Source organism: Schistocerca piceifrons, chromosome 3 (genome assembly GCF_021461385.2).
Source record: "Schistocerca piceifrons isolate TAMUIC-IGC-003096 chromosome 3, iqSchPice1.1, whole genome shotgun sequence".
Taxonomy (NCBI): domain Eukaryota; kingdom Metazoa; phylum Arthropoda; class Insecta; order Orthoptera; family Acrididae; genus Schistocerca; species Schistocerca piceifrons.
In genome coordinates this window covers 902,393,413-902,411,476 of record NC_060140.1, presented here as the reverse complement: position 1 = coordinate 902,411,476, position 18,064 = coordinate 902,393,413, and the positions used below count along the sequence as shown (strand labels likewise).

The window sequence follows — 18,064 nt, the reverse complement described above, 5'->3', positions numbered from 1 at the left end:
CTTGCACTAAAAAGGCTGGAGCTCCTTCAGGTTCTTGGGCTGTAGGTTGACAATGGCCTTGATGTAATCATCAGTGGGGACCAGGGTGATTTTTACTAAGTACATAAACCAACAAATGCGCCTTCGTGGAGAGAAAACTGAACTTCTGCAGCTTGCAGCAGAGGGCATTCTCCAGGAGGCATTGAAAAACTGTCTGGTTTCGTAAATGCTCCTTCTGAGTATGGCCCATTACCTGAATATCATCAAGGTATTTGATGCAATATGGAATGGCCTGAATCAACTGCTCCAAATACAGGGTGTACATAAAGTCCGGGAACACTTTCCATTATATATTGCACAAGAACTAAACATTGTACAGATGTCATACATATTGCATTTTGAAAAGAAACTCTGAAAGCTTTTTTTACAAACATTCAATATGTGAGCCATGATTGACCGGGCAGATGTCAGTATGGTGATTGAATTCTTGCCATACCTGTCTCATCATGGCATCGTCGACTGTGGCGGTCGCTTCCCGTAATCTGTACTGGAATTCTGCTACATCATGTGGTAGAGGGGGTACATACACCAGATCTTTAATGTGTTCCCACAGAAAACGTCACACGGAGTGAGATCTGGTGATCGGGGAGGCCATTTCATGAAACAGCTGTCCCCTTCTGTAGCACAGCCATGTTTGCGACTAGCACTGACTATTGGAAAATTACCAAACTACGTTGTGGCGGTATACATGAAAAAAAAGCTTTCAGGTTTCTCTTCATAATGACATATGTATGATATATGTACAATGTTTCATTCTTGTGTAATAAACAATTGAAAGTGTTTCCAGACTTAATGTACACCCTGTACTGTTGGTAAATTCCCAGTGCAGATGAGATTCTAAAAGGCAAGCAGCTAAACTGATAAAGCCCAAAGGGGATGTTGAGGACCAGGAAAATCAGAAACTGCATCCAATGTCAGCTCCAGGTAAGCATCACACAAGTTAATGTGGGAAAAATACTGACCTTCCGACAACATTGCCAAAAACTCTGCCTGCCACACACATTGCACATTGACCATCTGCTTAAAATCACTGCAAAGGTGCATGGTGCCATCGATCTTATAAATCCCCATCAGAGGGGTGGCCCACTGACTCAACGAAATGGGAGAAATGACACACTGACCCTGCCAATGCTGGAACTCAACCTTTACCTTGATGCGCATAGTGAAGGGAATGGGACGAGGGTGACAAAATTTGTGTACTGCCAATCGCTTAAGAGAAACGTGCCTCAAAATGTCCTGGTCAGCCCAAGGTATTTCAAGCAATGGGCTATAGGACAACAATAACAAGTCAAAATCATGAAAAGGAATGGACTGACACTAAATGCACTTTGTCAGTGATCTGGAAGCAAAAAATAGAAAATGCATTAAGCCGAAAGATATTCTGTGCCAGTGGTGAATTGACCACTAAAAAGATGAGTTGCTGTTTCACACTCTTATAATGTGTGGAGATGGAGAATTGCCCCTGCAAAGGAATTCCCTGTGTACTATAAGACACAACCAGATGGAGCAGGTGTTGCAACTGTAGGCACCCCAAGATCCTGTACATATTTATGTTAATCGTGCTGAATGTTGCTACTGTGTCTACCTGAAATTAAACTAGCCACACATCCGTTACCAACATCAGCAAAATATGCCAGAGTTACATGTGTGGGACATTGGTGGCAGTGCCAGAGTCAAGTAGAAACATCAGAATGTCTGACAACTGAGTTATGGCCCATCAACTGTCACAAAGAATTGCAAAATGTCATATCACCACCATACCTTAGACGTAACCTCCACATGTGGGCAGTCACCTCGAACATGCAGCAAATGACAATCAGGGAGGACTGCTGTCTTACCCAACAAATGGAAGGAGAATGACACCGAGGACCCAAGAAACATCACTGGCAGGAATTATGATGTGCGAACCTGCTGAGCTAAGCACAGGCAAGGATGGGCAGCACTGCAATGCCACTGCACAGGCATCATTAACGGCAGCATCACATGGTGACTTAGCCTGAGGCAAGACCAGCAGGGGTATCCCTTGGGACACTGGGGGCTGTTTACCATGCAAACCCAATTGAGCCGTCTGCCAATTATCAGAAAGGACGCCCACTGCTGTACAGTCATGAAATTCTGCGAGTTGGGCAACTGCTGTACAGTCATGCAGTTCTGCGAGTTGGGAAACATTGGGTAAAGATGGGTCAGGCAAGGTCAATGCTGTACTCAGAACCTCATGATCAGGAGCTAACCTGACAATCACTTCTCAAATTAGTGAGTCTGCATAAGAGGTAGCATATTGGGGACACCCAAAACTACACTTGCTTGGAGTCTCTGCATATCGGCGATCCAGGCCACACACGACTGCGCCGGGCACTTATGGTGCTGGTTAAACAGTAACTGTGCTGCCACCACATGGGTTTGATGTCCACAATACAGCACAGGTAAATGACAAAGCTTATCAATGGGAAGTTTCTTGTACGCAGTGGAGGGCTGCAAATTTTGGACAACTTTGTGTAAACCTGTGCTTCTGGACAACAAGGCAACCTTATCAATTGGATCAACAATACATCTTAGCTGGCAGTGCAGCAAGAATTGGCTCAGTTAATTTTCCCACCTTTCAGTCAACTCATGAAAACTGGCAAACAGCTTCATAGGTGGTAAAAGTGGCACAGAAAACAGAACTGTGGGTGCCTTCTCCTCAACAGCAAGGCAAGGGCACAAAGCAAGTTTGCATTCTGGTTAATCAGCATCTGCATGTTCACCTGTCGCTGCTTCTTCTTCTTCTTCTTCTTCTTCTTCTTCTTCTTATTGTGTTAGGCACAACTGATCCTGCCAGCATTGCAAAAATGCTTTGTCCATGGTGGCCCAAATGAACACTAGGAAAAGGGGAAAGACGTTGGTATTTTACTATTAACACAGGTATGAAGCAGGTGAAAATGCTGCTTCACTGCATGGTCAGCACAGATGCTTCATGGACTGACAGTGGTTCAGTGATAGCCGAGGAACAAAACTACATGAGAGGGAAATGAACTCACCACAGGAGTCAGTCTACGGGAAGCAGAGAGTATGAACCCACATAGGCAATCACGGAAAGAACCCAGCACCATTTGGTGTGGACACCTGATGGCTAAACACTTGTCACAACATGCAAGATGAGGTCCACAGTGGTTGAACTCCAAGGAAGCCCTAGCCTGCCCATCCTGCTGCTGATTACAGGTAAAGTCTTCCGCCAGCAGGTGTGCCCAAACCACGTGTTGTGGGTGCCCTCCATGGCAGGTTTCCACACTGTTCCCCTGCACTATCCACACCAACTCATCTGCTTCCATCATGATGTCTGCTGGTGGAGATAATAAAGTGGCCATGCCATTGCTCTGTTAAGCAGAGTTGGAGTTTGTGTTGCACTGGTGTTGTGGGCTCATCTATGAGGGCATATGATCATCTGAGTTATGCTTGTGCACCATCAATACTCTCACAGATTTCACTCATTAGATGTAACATTGCACATGCTACTTCTTCCATCATAACTCATTTCCATATAATAATTCATTTTCCCTTTGAGATTTCGTCATTTAGCAATCAATGTAGGAACTTGTTTATGGTAGAGGACTGCAGCACCATTACCCCTTTCAATTATTGAACAAACACAAGGATGGCCGACATAGTGTTTAGCGTATCTGAGATTGTAAAACAGTTAAGATTCTTAGATGCCAGGAAGGCATTTGGCCAAGATAGTATCCCCATAAGATGTTATGTAGACTATGCTACAAATATAGCACCATTCTTATCCATCATCTATCAGCTCATCTGCTGAAACCATCATGGTTTCAGGAAGCAGTGGTCATGCGAGACACAGCTGGCCCTCTTTGTGCATGATACACAACAGGCTCTAGATACTGGCTCCCAGGTTGATGCCATATTCCTCGACTTTCGAAAGGCATTCAACTCAGTTCTGCACTGTCGCTTGCTCCAAAAAGTGCACGTTTATGGTTTATCCTATGACATATGCAGTTGGATAGAAAGTTTTCTAACAGTCAAACAGCCATATGTTTTCCTGAATGGGAAGACTTGAACAGAAACAAGTGTAACATCAGGTGTGACCCAGGGCAGTCTGCAGGAAAGTAGTATCACATGAAGGTTGTGAACAAATCAATGAGGATTTGCAGAAAATAAATGCGTGGTGTAATGACTGGCAGTTATCTCTCAATATTAGAAAGTGTAACCTATTGTGTATAACAAAGCAAAATTCCCCATTAATGTACGAGTACAAAATAAATGCCCAGTCTTTGGAAGCGGTAGCATCTGTCAAGTATCTGGGTGCGACTATTCGAAATGATCTCAAATGAAATGATCAGATTACCCAAGTAACAGGTCAGGTGAACTCTAGATTTCAGTTTATTGGTAGAATCCTGAAGTGATGTAGTCCTTCAACAAAAGAAATTGCTTACAATACTTTAGTTTGTCCAGTCTCAGACTATTGTTCATCTGTATGGGACCCTTACCAGTTGGTCTGATTCAAGAGATTGAGAAGGTCCAAAGAAGACCAGCAAGATTCATGACTGGTCCATTTAGCCATCACAAGAGCATTACAAGTCTCATAGAAAATTTGAAGTGGGACATACTTGCAGATAGACGACGCGCTAAACGGAAGGGGCTGCTCACTAAATTCCAAAATCAGATCTTTGCTGAGGATGTAGAGCATATATTATTACCACCAACTTTCAAATCACACAGTGATCGCCATTGCAAGATAAGGGAGATTAGATCTCGTACTGAGGCATTCAGACGGTCGTTTTTCCCTCGCGCGATCCACAAGTGGAACAGGGGGAGGGGGGGGGGGGATATTACTTTGGCACGAATAGTGCCCTCCGCCACACACCACTTGGTGGCTTGTGAAGTATGTATGTAGATGTAGATGTAGAACTTAACACATGATATTCAACGGCAGTCTCAAGTAAGAAGTCTAGTAAAAAAAAATGGCACAGATTCTGATGCAGTGTTCTAGTACGAACAACATTATCTTGGATACTGTGTTGTTACAGGGTTGTAATCATTCTCAATTTCCTGTCACAGCTGTAGTCCCAGCAAATTTGTTACAGAAGGACTGTGACTGGTAAGCTGATGATATTAACTCTGGTTGTGATTGATGTGATCCATTGTGAACTAATTGATGTTTGAGATAAAATTATTTTCCATTACTTGAGCTGAAGTACTTGAAGTACTTTGGTTATGCTTTCATCATCTACATCTTGTATGTAGTGTAGTTATAAACAATCTGGAAAGCCTGTAAGGTTGTTGCAGGGTAGGTTGTGCTGAGAAATAATTGTTAAGAAAAAAATTTGATACATAGCACTTTTTCCTAGTTAATTAGCATTGAAGTTAGTCAATGAGACCATTGTGTGCAAAGATTCGAGCAGCCCACGAGAGATGGTGTCACCAGACATGTTCTTTGTTTGCTATTTTACAACCAAACAAGGGACACTATCATCTACACTATGAGAACAACTGACACTAATTGCATCTGGCGGGCTGTGTAAATTTGCACATGCAATGGTCTGATTGGCTAACTTCAATGTTAGTTAACTCAAAAATGATGCAAGATATCAATTTTTTTTCTTAACAGTTATTTCTCAGCACAACTTACCCTACAGCACCCTTACAAGCTTTTCAGACTGTTTCTGACCACCCTGTATATTGTCTCTGCAAAGCCTGTTATCATAGCATGTGTCATCATTGAATCAATGAGAAATATACCAGGGATACTAGAATTGAATTCCCAGCGGTGGTCTGGACTGCGTGAGGAAGGCATATGAACACACACTACTGTGCATGCTGCAGGGGTGCCCTCATGCTGATGACAAAGTTGGTGTGCCCACACACTAGCAGGGACCTTTTCATGGACAGTGACAGTAGTGGTGTGATTTATCCTTGTGTCATACATAGCTTATTTGTATATGACATTGTTTAAGTGTACACCTTTATTCGTAATTTTAATAACTCTTTTTGTTGTCTTTATGTGATTGCTGAAAGTGCCACCCACATTTAAATTATCTCCTGACTATTTGCTGGTGGCTTGCTTAACATTTTGCCTCATTTAAATTTTAGAATTTTAACTGGTTTTCCTTCTGAGTAACTTTTATAACATTGTGTTGTATAAATATTATAAACTGCGCAATATACCACATACATTTTGCAACTATTCTGTGGATAAGTTGATCAATTTAAAAAATATATATATTATCTTGCTTTTAGCTCTTATCACACCTATGTCAGGCTGATCCAACTTCTAACAAAATCAATTTTGTGCGGATTAACAGATGTAGTCCTTCAATGTCTAATGCCTCAAATGCACGAGATTCATGAATGTTGTGATGGTTACTACCAGCTTGGTGTCAATATTCGCTGCGCGGAGAATTGAATCTTGTGCATATGCTGCAACAAGCTATTAAAATATTGTAGGAAAAAATAATATACTCTTCTGCACCACTTAGAGCAACTTGAATCACTCTTTCAACCTCTTTAACATTCAGAAAGGAACATCCAGGCTGAAATAATGACAATATTATGAAAAAAAATGGATTGTTACACACCATATAGTGGAGATATTGAGTCACAGACAGCCACATTGGTAAACAAGTAAGTTTTCAGCTAAAAGGCCTTCTTCTGAAGTAGACAAAATACACACACATTCACACACACACACACACACACACACACACACACACACACATACACACACACACACATGAACGCAGACTGTGAGAAACAGCACATAATAGGAAAAACAATCTGAGTTGTGGGGGCTGGGATGATTAGGGGAGGGCAAGGGGATGGTAAAGGTGAAGAGAGAATAGGGTAGCTAGTTGCAGTCGTAGGATAGGTGCGGGGCAGGGGGTCAGAAAAGGAGAGGAATAAAAAGAATGTGGGTGCATTGGTGGAGTTGTGTAGTGAGGGAAGGGTATAGGTGAGTGAAGGACTGTGAGTAATGAAGGTTGAGGCCAGGAGAGTTCTAGGAGCATAGGATAGATTGCAGGGTGAGTTCCTAACTGTGCAGTTCAGAAAAGCTGGTGTTGGTGGGAAGCATACAGATGGTGCAGCCAAGCTGGTGTTCGTGGGAAGCATACAGATGGTGCAGCCTGTGAAGTAGTCACTGAAATAAAGAACGGTGTGGTGGGCAGCATGCTCAGCAACTGGGTGGTCGAGCTGTTTCTTGGCCACAGTTTATAGATGGCCATTCATACAGACAGGCAGCACGGAGGTTGCAGCTTAGCATGTAGCTCACACCACTGCTTTCACAGGTAGCCTTGCCTTTGATGGTCTAGGTGATGCTTGTGACAGGACTGGAGTAGGTGGAGGTGATGGTGGGAGGATATATGGGATGGGTCTTGGGTCTAGGTCTGTTACAGGGATGTAAGCCATGAGGCAAGGGATTGTTAGCAGGGGTGGCATAAGGATGGATGAGGATGTTCTGGAAACCCTGGCAGAGAATGTGTTTCAGTTGATTGACTCATGAGTTTTACTGACTCTTGAGGGGAGTGCTCCTTTGTGGCCAGATGGTGGGCTGCTCTCATAGACCAACACCATCAGCCTATTAACTACAATACCCTCCTACATAGAAGACACCAACCATTTCCTCTACTGAATCTACACAGCTCCTGTAGCTTTACCTCGTAGTGCTCTACTTGTTACCTATGATGCCAGTTCCTTTTACAGTAATATCCACAATGCCCATGATCTTGCCACTATTGAACAGTACATATTCCAATGCCTGACAGGTTCCAGACCTACAGCTTCTTTCATGGTCACCATGACCAACTATATCCTCAACCAAAATTACTGCACCTTTTAAAGCACCACCTAAAAACAAATCCATGGTACAGCAGTGGGCACCCACATGTCACCATCCTATGCCAACCTATTCATGGATGTCTAGAGGAATCCTTCCTAACCACCAAGAATCTAAACCCCTCATATGGTTCAGATTCACTGATAACATCTTCCTGATCTGGATCAATAGTGAGGAAACGCTATCCACATTCCTCCAGAATCTCAACACCTTCACCTGGTCCTTCTTAAACAAACAAGCCACCTTCCTCGATGTTGATCTCGACCTCAAAAATGGCTACATCGGTACCTCTGTCCATATCAGATCTACCAACCACCAGCAATACCTCCATTTTGACAGCTGCCACACATTCCTTACCAATAAGTTCCTTCCCTAAAACCTAGCCACCTGTATCTGTTGCATCTATAGTGATGAACAGTCCTCTTGAAATACACCAAGGGTCTCACAGAGGCATTCACAGAACAAAATTACCCTTTCAACCAGATACAGAAACTAATCTCCCATGCCTTATTTCTTGAGTCAACCACCACCTCCAAAAGTCCCACCATCCAGCGATAAAGGAGAATTCCTCTTGTGACTCAGTACAACCAAAGACTGGAGCAACTGAATCACTTTCTCTGCCAGGGTTTCTACTACCTCTTGTTGTGCTCTGAGATGAGGAATGTCTTACCAATTATCGTTCCCACCCCTCACACAGTGGTATTCCACCACCCATTGCACCTACAGAGTAATCTTGTCCATCCTTACTCCACCCCTGCTCCCAACCCCTTGTCTCACGGTTCACAGTCTTATAATAGACCTAGATACAATACCTGTCCCACATATCCTCCCACCACCACCTACTCCAGCCCTGTCTCTGGCGTCTTGTACCCCATGAAAGGCAAGGCTACCTGTTAAAGCAGTGATGTGATCTAAATGCTAATCTGTAATGACTGTACTGCCTTCTATGTGGGTATGGCAACCAACAAGCTGTCTCTCTACCTGAATGGCCATTGACAAACTGTGGCCAAGAAACAGCTGGACCACCAAGTTGCTGAGCATACTGCCCAACAAACGTTCTTCACATGTATGTGCCATCTGGATCCTTCCTACCAGCACCAGCTTTTCTAAATTACGTAGGTGGGAACTCTCTGTGCAATATATCATATGTTCTCATAAACCCCTGGCCACCAGCCCTTTTCACATTCAAGCACTATACAGCCTTTTAGTCCACCAACAAACCCGGGGTGTTTTTACTTCTCTCGTCATCAACCCTCCACCCCTCACCCCTCCCTGCCCTCCTGCCCTTGCACTCCATCTAACCTCTCAACTATACCTAGCTGCCCTACGCACTCTGCACCACGTCCCTGTATTCTTCCACAAGCGACACTTGACGGTCTCCAGCCCTGCTCTGCTATCCCTCCCTTCCCCACCCCAGCCTCCTCCATACCCCCACCACCCAGATTGCTTCTCCCATCATGCACAGTTGCTTGCAGTCTGGTCTCGGAGGCCAGAGACAGTGGTCATGTGTGTGTGTTGTCTACTTCAGAGGAAGGCCTTTTGGCTGAAATCTTACTTGTTTAGCAGTCTTTTCATTGTGGCTGTCTGCGGCTCATGATTGCCTTTACATGGTGAGTAGCAATCTATCCTTTTCATAATACGATAACATCCTATATAGATTCTGTGGCCTTCATCAAACCTTTCAATTGTCACAGTCCATGTGACTACCTATTGTAATACACTTTCCCTCAGCACCATGTTATTATTTACTCTTTTTACATATACGAGGGTCACTCCAAAAGAAATGCGCACTATTTTTGTAAAAATACAGTTTTCATTCTGCATGTGTGAAAGTTTTACAGTGTGTAGATACATCCTTCCTGCTTGTTTTCAAACTTAGTTCAACTTGTTCCCATGAGTGGCACCGTCACAGCATGTCTTCAGGATGGCTGCTACCTTGACATTCATCAGAAGCAACGTGCTGTCATAGAATTCCTGTGCTGTGAAAACGAGACAGTGGGAAACATCCACTAGAGGTTGAAAAAGGTGTATGGAGATGCTGCTGTCGGTTGCAGTATAGTTAGTCGGTGGGCAAGCAGGTTACGTGATGAAAGCGGGCATAGCAATATTGAGGATTGTCCTCGCAGCGGCAGGCCTCATACTGCACACACTCCAGACAATGTGCAGAGAGTTAACGAATTAGTGACTGCTGACAGACGCATCACAGTGAACGAATTGTCACGCTACGTTGGGATAGGGGAAGGTAGTGTTTGCAGAATACTGAAAGTGTAGGAGTTAAAAAAGGTTTGTGCCGGGTGGGTCCCCAGGATGTTGACAGTGGCTCACAAAGAAACAAGAAAAACGGTATGCAGCGAACTTTTGGAACACTACGAGAATGGTGGAGATGAATTTCTTGGAAGAATTGTGACAGGTGATGAAACATGGCTCCATCATTTTTCACCAGAGACGCAGAGGCAATCAGTGGAGTGACATCATGCAAATTTACCCAAGAAAAAAAATAAATTCAAAACCACACCTTCTGCTGGAAAAGTTATGGCTACGGTGTTTTTCGATTCCGAAGGACTCTTGCTTGTGGACATCATGCCAAGTGGAACCACCATAAATTCTGATGCATATGTAACGACACTGAAGACACTTCAAACTCGACTGAGTTGTGTTCGACCACATCAGCAAAAGCAGGATGTTTTGCTGTTGCACGACAATGCATGGCCACATGTCAGTCAAAAAACCATGGAAGTGATCACAAAACTCGGATGGACAACACTGAAACACTCGCCTTACAGTCCTGACCTGGCTCCATGTGACTATCATCTCTTTGGGAAACTGAAAGACTCTCTTCATGGAAAAAGGTTTGAAGATGATGACTCCCTTGTGTCCGCTGCCGAACAGTGGCTCCAACAGGTTGGTCCAGAATTTTACTGTGTGGGTATACAAGCGCTGGTTCCAAGATAGCGTGAGGCAGTTGAGAGGGATGGAACTTATGTGGAAAAATGAAAATATTGTTCCTAAAGGATGTATCTACACACTGTAAAACTTTCAAACATGTAGAATAAAAGATGGATTAAAAAAAAAAAAAAATAGTGTGCATTTCTTTTGGAGTGACCCTCGTACATACATGCTCTGCAAGCCACCATACAGTAAATGGTGGAGAGTACCTTTTATCACTGCGAGCCATACCCTTTCGTGTTCCACTCACAAATGGAGTGAGGCAAAAATGAGTGTCCATATTCCTCAATAACAATGTATCAAAATGATTAATTTAATCTCTTATTGTCTGCTGTCTTTTGCTCTCCCTGCTTTTTGCCTTTTTTCCCCATTTCTCTCTCTCTCTCTCTCTCTCTCTTTCTCTCTCACTCTCTCATTTATTTTGCACTCATTCCATCTCCTTTACACAGTTATCATTCAGTCTCAGTTGGTTTACCCTTATCTCTTATGTGTCTGCTAGTTCTAACTTCTGATTTTTTGTGTATCTTTCGTTTGAATATTTCATTGTTGATTTTCTTTTCATCTTGTCCTAGTATATCTCCTCCTAAGTTGGATAAAGCCAAAAGCCAGCATTTGTGTTTGTTTATTGTGTCCAAGAAGTAAAAGTGCTTTCATTTGATTTCAATTTCAGTTTTTTTAAGTTTGTTGTAGCAATTTGAGTATACTGAATGTAAGTAAGCATTTTCAGGATCTGTTCTGAGATATGTAATGAGAAACAATGTTATGCATATTAGAACATTAGCTTTACAGCCAAGTTTTGCAGCAGTTGGATTTTTTTAAGGTCATTCATATATAAATTATCTGATCTTGACTGTCAACAGAGAAAAATGTATTGCATGGAAAGATGAATAACTAGTTTGAAAATTTGCGTAACAGAAATGTAATTTCTTATCAGATACCTGATATGTCTGTTGGTGTGTATGTTTGCTTGAGTGACAGTTAATCAAGAGGCAATAATACCAGAGAAGGAAAGTTCCTACTCACCATATAGCAGAGATGCTGAGTCTCGATAGGCACAACAAAGAGATTCACACAATTATAGCTTTTGGCCATTAAGGCCTTTGTCAGCAGTAGACACACATACACACATGCACACAAACACTCACACAAATGCAACTTGCACACACGTCTGCAGTCTCAGAGGACTGAAACCACACTGCGAGCAGCAGCACCAGTGCATGATGGGAGTGGTGACTGGGTCGGGGTAAGGAGGACGCTGGGGTGGGGATGGGAGGGATAGTATGGTGGGAGTGGCGGACAGTGAAGTGTTGCAGTTTAGACTGAGGGCAGGAGAGAAGGTGTGGAGGGGGGAGGGGGTAAGTAGTGGAAAGGAGAGAAATAAAAAGAAATGAAAAGACTGGGTGTGGTGGTGAAATGACGGCTGTGTAGTGCTGGAATGGGAACAAGGAGGGGGCTGGACGGGTGAGGACAGTGACTAATGAAGGTTGAGGCCAGGAGGGTTACGGGAACATAGGATGTATTGCAGGGAAAGTTCCCACTTGCGCAATTCAGAAAAGCTGGTGTTGGTGGGAAGGATCCATATGGCACAGACCGTGAAGCAGTCATTGAGATGAAGGATATCATGTTTAGCAACGTGTTCACTTGTTTTTTGGCCACAGTTTGCCGGTGGTCATTCATGTGGACAGACAGCTTGTTGGTTGTCATGCCTACATAGAATGCAGCACAGTGGTTGCAGCTTAGCTTGTAAATCACATGACTGGTTTCACAGGTAGCCCTGCCTTTGATGTGATAGGTAATGTTAGTGACTGGACTGGAGTAGGTGGTTGTAGGAGGATGTATGGTACAGGTCTTCCATCTAGGTCTATTAGAGGGGTATGAGCCATGAGGTAAGGGATTGGGAGCAAGGGTTGTGTAAGGATGGGCAAGTATATTGTGTAGGTTCGGTGGACGGCGGAATACCATGGTAGGAGGGGTGGGAAGGATAGTGGATAGGACATTTCTCATTTCAGGGCACGACGAGAGGTAATCGAAACCCTGGCGGAGAATGTGATTCAGTTACTCCAGTCCTGGATGGTACTGAGTTACGAGGGGAATGCTCCTCTGTAGCCGGACTGTGGGGCTTCAGGATGTGGTGGAAGACTGGAAAGATAAGGCATGGGAGATTTGTTTTTGTACAAGAATGGGAGGATAATTACGGTCAGTGAAGGCTTCAGTGAGACTCTCGGTATATTTTGAGAGGAACTGCTCATCACTGCAGATGTGATGATCACAGTTGACTAAGCTGTAAGGAAGGAACTTCTTGGTATGGAATGGGTGGCACCTGTCGAAGTGGAGATATTGCTGGTGGTTAGTAGGTTTGATATGGATGGAGGTACTGATGTAGCCATCTCTTAGGTGGAGGTCAACATCTAGGGTGGTGGCTTGTTGGGTTGAGTAGGAACAGGTGAAGCAAATGGGGGAGAAGTTGTTGAGGTTCTAGAAGAATGTGAATAAGGTGTCCTCACCTTCAATCCAGACAGCAAAGATGTCATCAATTAATCTGAACCAGATGAGGGGTTTAGGATTCTGGGTTTTTAGGAAGGATTCCTCTAGATGGCCCATGAGTAGGTTAGCACAGGATGGTGCCATGCAGCCGCCCATAGCCGTACCGCGGATTTGTTTGTAGGTAATGTCTTCAAAGGAGAAGTAATTGTGGGTGAGGATATAGTTGGTCATGGAGACTAGGAAGGAGGGTGTTGGTTTGGAATCCATAGGGTGTCTGGAAAGGTAGTGTTCAATAGCAGTAAGGCCATGGGCATTAGGTATGTTAGTGTACAGGGAGGTGGCATCAATAGTGATGAGCAGGGCATCGTGTGGTAAAGGGAGAGGAACAGTGGAGATTCGGTTGAGGAAATGGTTTGTATCTTTTATATAGAAGGATAGGTTCCAGGTAATAGGTTGAAGGTGTTGGTCTATGAGAGCAGAGGTTCTCTCAATGGGGGCACAGTAACCGGCCACAGTGGGGCATCCTGGGTGGTTGGGTTTATGGACTTCAGAAAGCATGTAGAGGTGGGAGTGCGGGGAGTAGTAGGGGTAAGTAGAGAAATGGACTCTGCGGAGAGGTTCTGTGATGGGCCTAAGGATTTGATTAGTCACTGGAGATCCTGCTGGATTACTGGAATCGGATCATTGTGGCATGGTTTGTAGGTGGAAGTATCTGACAGCTGACGGAGTTCTTCTTCCACGTAATCCCTGTGGTTCAAAACAACGGTGGTGGAGCCTTTGTCTGCAGGTGGTATTATAAGGTCAGGATCAGTTTTTAGATGGTGGACTGCAGTTCTTTCTGCAGATGTAGGGTTAGTTTGCATCAATACAGTTTTAATCGTAAAGAAGAAGGATTAAAATTGGATAAGATATGGCAGTCGACGTTGCATCAATCACGTGACAATCGATTGCCTGCAATCGAGAGAGCAGACGATAGCCAGAGATAGCTGCACATCGACGCCACGTGATGTGCGGTGGCGCCCCCTATGATATCCATATAAGCGGCGGCCCCAGCTCCTAGCAGCCAGTCGTTGACTCACCTCGGAAGATGTTCTCCGTAGTTTAGAACGAAACGTCAGGGAGAAGAAGTTCTACAGTTCGACCACGACAACTTAGCCCGGAAGAGTTTACTGATGATTTGGGGAATGATGGTGAGGCAAGGTTCAAAGTTAAGAAATTCTGGAAAGTTAACAGGGGGGTGGTTTGGAGGCAGTGGGTGTGGATCATGGTTGGATGGAGGTGTGAACTGAGTCAGGCAAGGTTCAGTATTGGTCTTTGGTTGAGTCTGATTGGTTGGGTTGGTGGTGAAAAAGTGTTTCCACTGTAAAACTGGGGCAGCTGAATTACATTCTCCGCCAAGGTTTCGATTACCTCTCGTCGTGCCCTGAAATGAGAAACGTCCTGCCCATTATCCTTTCCACCCCTCCTACCGCGGTATTCCACCGTCCATCAAACCTACGCAATATACTCATCCATCCTTACACCCTTACACAACCCCTGCTCCCAATCCCTTACCTCATGGCTCATACCCCTGTAATAGACCTAGATGCAAGACCTGTCCCATACATCCTCCTACCACCACCTACTCCAGTCCAGTAACTAACATCACCTATCCCATCAAAGGCAGGGCTACCTGTGAAACCAGTCATGTGATTTACAAGCTAAGCTGCAACCACTGTGCTGCATTCTATGTAGGCATGAAACCAACAAGCTGTCTGTCCGCATGAACGGCCACCAGCAAACTGTGGCCAAAAAACAAGTGGACCACCGTGTTGCTGAACATGCTGCTAAAATGATATCTCTCATCTCAATGACTGCTTCACAGCCTGTGCCATATGGATGCTTCCCACCAACCCATAACCCTTCTGGCTTCAACCTTCATTAGTCACTGTCCTCACCCATCCAGCCACCTCCCAGTTCCCATTCCAGCACTGCACAGCCGTCATTTCACCGCCACACCCAGTCTTTTCATTTTTTTTTTTATTTCTCTCCTTTTCACTACTTACCCCCTCCCTCCTGCCCTCTGTCTAAACTGCAACACTTCACTGTCCGCCACTCCCACCATACTATCCCTCCCCCTCCCCACCCCGGCCTCCTCATTACCCCCACCCAGCCACCACTCCCATCATGCACTGGTGCTGCTGTTCACAGTGTGGTTTCAGTTCTCTGAGACTGCAGACGTGTGTACAAGTTGCATTTGTGTGTGTGTGTGTGTGTGTGTGTGTGTGTGTGTGTGTGTGTGTGTTTACTGCTGACAAAGGCCTTAAATGGCCTAAAGCTATAATTGTTTGAATCTTTTTGTTGTGCATATCGTGACTCAGCATTTCCACTATATGGTGAGTAGCAACTTTCCTTCTCTGGTATTGTTACATTCCATCCTGGATTTTCCATTGTTTAATCAAGAGGCAGGTATTCAGCTGCTTGTTGATTTAATTTAATCTTCCTTGACTATTCAGTGTGTAAAGGGCGAAGGAAAGGTTTGGAAGCTGAAACATTAATTATAACTCTTGACAGAAAGCACCAGTCACCAAATGAAAAATGATAATATATAGGGATATCTGTTACATAACTTTAAGAGGTTAAGTATACATATAGCTGTGAATAATTCAGTATTAGTTATTGACAGTATTCCTCTGGGTGTCATTTTAAATCATCACTTTGAGTAGCTTATGAGATGAATTTATGGTCATTGACTTTACTGATGTCATTGACTTTACTGATGTCATTGTTGCCATAATGAGTTACAGTTAGCAAAGTGCCTCACAATCACATGTATGGAGAGACAGTCTTCCATAAGTAGTTCATATTACTAAGTGACATTCACAAGATTTTACAATAAATGATTTTCTGTTACTGATGTCATTTTTACTTCTTTCCCCTTAGGAAAGGATACTACTGCTCAGAGGGACGAATTTAATGTAGAAGCAAGGAATTCTTCTGATGTGTCCTCTCAGAGGCTTAAGTGCAGAGTAAGAACAACATTGAAAGAGCAACAACTTGCTGTTCTGTGGAATAGCTTCAGCAATAATCCACGGCCTAATTCACAAGAGAAATTACGTATTGCTGAAATGACAGGTTTAAGCGTGAAAGTTGTGTCAATATGGTTTCAAAACAAAAGATGTCTGCAAAAGAAGAAGAATACTCTGTCTCAAGTCCAATGACAAATTATTATTTTGGCTGTTCAAAAATGTTCTGTTCTACTTTCTTGTATTCAGAAATGGAAATTGCATGTGAAGATGTGTACCATAAGCTGAAAAGCTCAGTAGTTGCTGCTGAGAGCTTATTAATGCTTAGTTACCTTCCATATATATATTTCTATTAATACCACTTGTGTTATCTGCCCCTTATGGAAGGTAGGTGCAATTACTTCATCAAAAGTGATGCAATCTGTGCTGCATTATCATATGTGATAAATGTTAACAGTGATAGAATTGTTTCTTTCTACCACATAAAAGTGGGAAAGTGGGAAAAAGGAGAACTAACTGACAAACTCCACTTCTTAATTCTTCCAAGGCCCTTCATAACTGCAATTTAATATGTGCATTGCTCCTATCTTCTGTGTGTGCTGAATGTCATTGCACCAGTATCCATATCTTTCTTTCTTTTCTAATTCCACTTGGTTTAAATTGACTCCCCAACTACAACCTGAAGTTGTTTACTTCTTTAAGTTGTGTGTTGCGACATTACACCAAAGCATGAGACTCACATTCATCCTTCTCTTCCCACTACTTTTATCCTTTGCCCTGTGCTATCCTTCTTTTCACCCTCCATTCCTATTCTGCCCCAGTCTTTCCTACTCTCTCCCTCCCTCCCCCCTTTTCCACACTTTCCTACTCTGCTCCATCCACTCCTACTCCCCCCTATTTTCTACTCTGCCTTATCCTCTTCAGCCAATCCCCTTTTCTCCTCTGCCTTTTTTTTTTTTTTTTTTTTTTTTTTTTTTTTTTTTTTTTTTTTTTTTTTTTTTCCAGTGGTTAGCACACTGGACTCGCATTCGGGAGGACGACAGTTCAATCCCGTCTCCAGCCATCCTGATTTAGGTTTTCCGTGGTTTCCCTAAATCGCTTCAGGCAAATGCCGGGATGGTTCCTTTGAAAGGGCACGGCCGATTTCCTTCCCCATCCTTCCATAACCCGAGCTTGCGCTCCGTCTCTAATGACCTCATTGTCGACGGGACGTTAAACACTAATCTCCTCCTCCTCCTCCTCCTCCTTTTTCTTTTCTTTTTTTTTCCTATTCTCCTACTTTCCTCCACTGATTTCTTTACTTTTCTCCTAGCTTTCCCCTCAATTTCTTTCCTCTTCGACTAGCTTTCCCCTCTGCCTCTATATCTTTATCCTCTACCCCTCTTTCATTCGTCTTGTTGCCTTTGATTCCTGCTTTCAGCTTTTCTTCTCCTCCTCCTGGCCCTTCTCATTCTTCTGCCTCTTCCTATTCCCTGCCTAACTTACACCCTCCATGGCCTCTGTCCTCATCTGTACAACTGGTCCTTCTGTGTGGCAAAACTAGACAACCACCTGATGTGCCAAAATTTGGAAGGGTGCCAAATATTGGGTAAAAGTACAGAAGTTCAACAAATTTATTTTTTCTCTTGATTAACACTGTTAGCCATTTCATCTCCTGACTACTGTGTTACAGAAGAATCACTCTGGAGACTGTGCACAGCCAAGAAATGAGCAACCTGCTCAGCAGTGACACACATCAGCCTTTTTCTACATTGAAGTCTCACAA

At 43.7% G+C, this 18,064-nt stretch overlaps 1 protein-coding gene across 15 annotated transcripts in view; it reads left to right on the top strand.

Annotated features, from left to right (window-relative positions):
• The window catches only part of LOC124788276 (longitudinals lacking protein-like), a 552,769-nt gene that overhangs the window by 113,760 nt on the left and 420,945 nt on the right, over positions 1 to 18,064 (top strand). For 2 of the 15 annotated variants that reach the window (XM_047255502.1, XM_047255493.1), the window contains one exon: positions 16,217 to 16,509. The exons of the other annotated variants lie outside the window; for them this stretch is intronic. In XM_047255502.1, coding sequence (XP_047111458.1) covers positions 16,217 to 16,494 — 278 coding nt within the window. In that variant the 3' untranslated portion in view covers positions 16,495 to 16,509. Of the gene's footprint in view, positions 1 to 16,216; positions 16,510 to 18,064 lie in introns of those variants that run through there. 15 annotated transcript variants of the gene reach the window in all.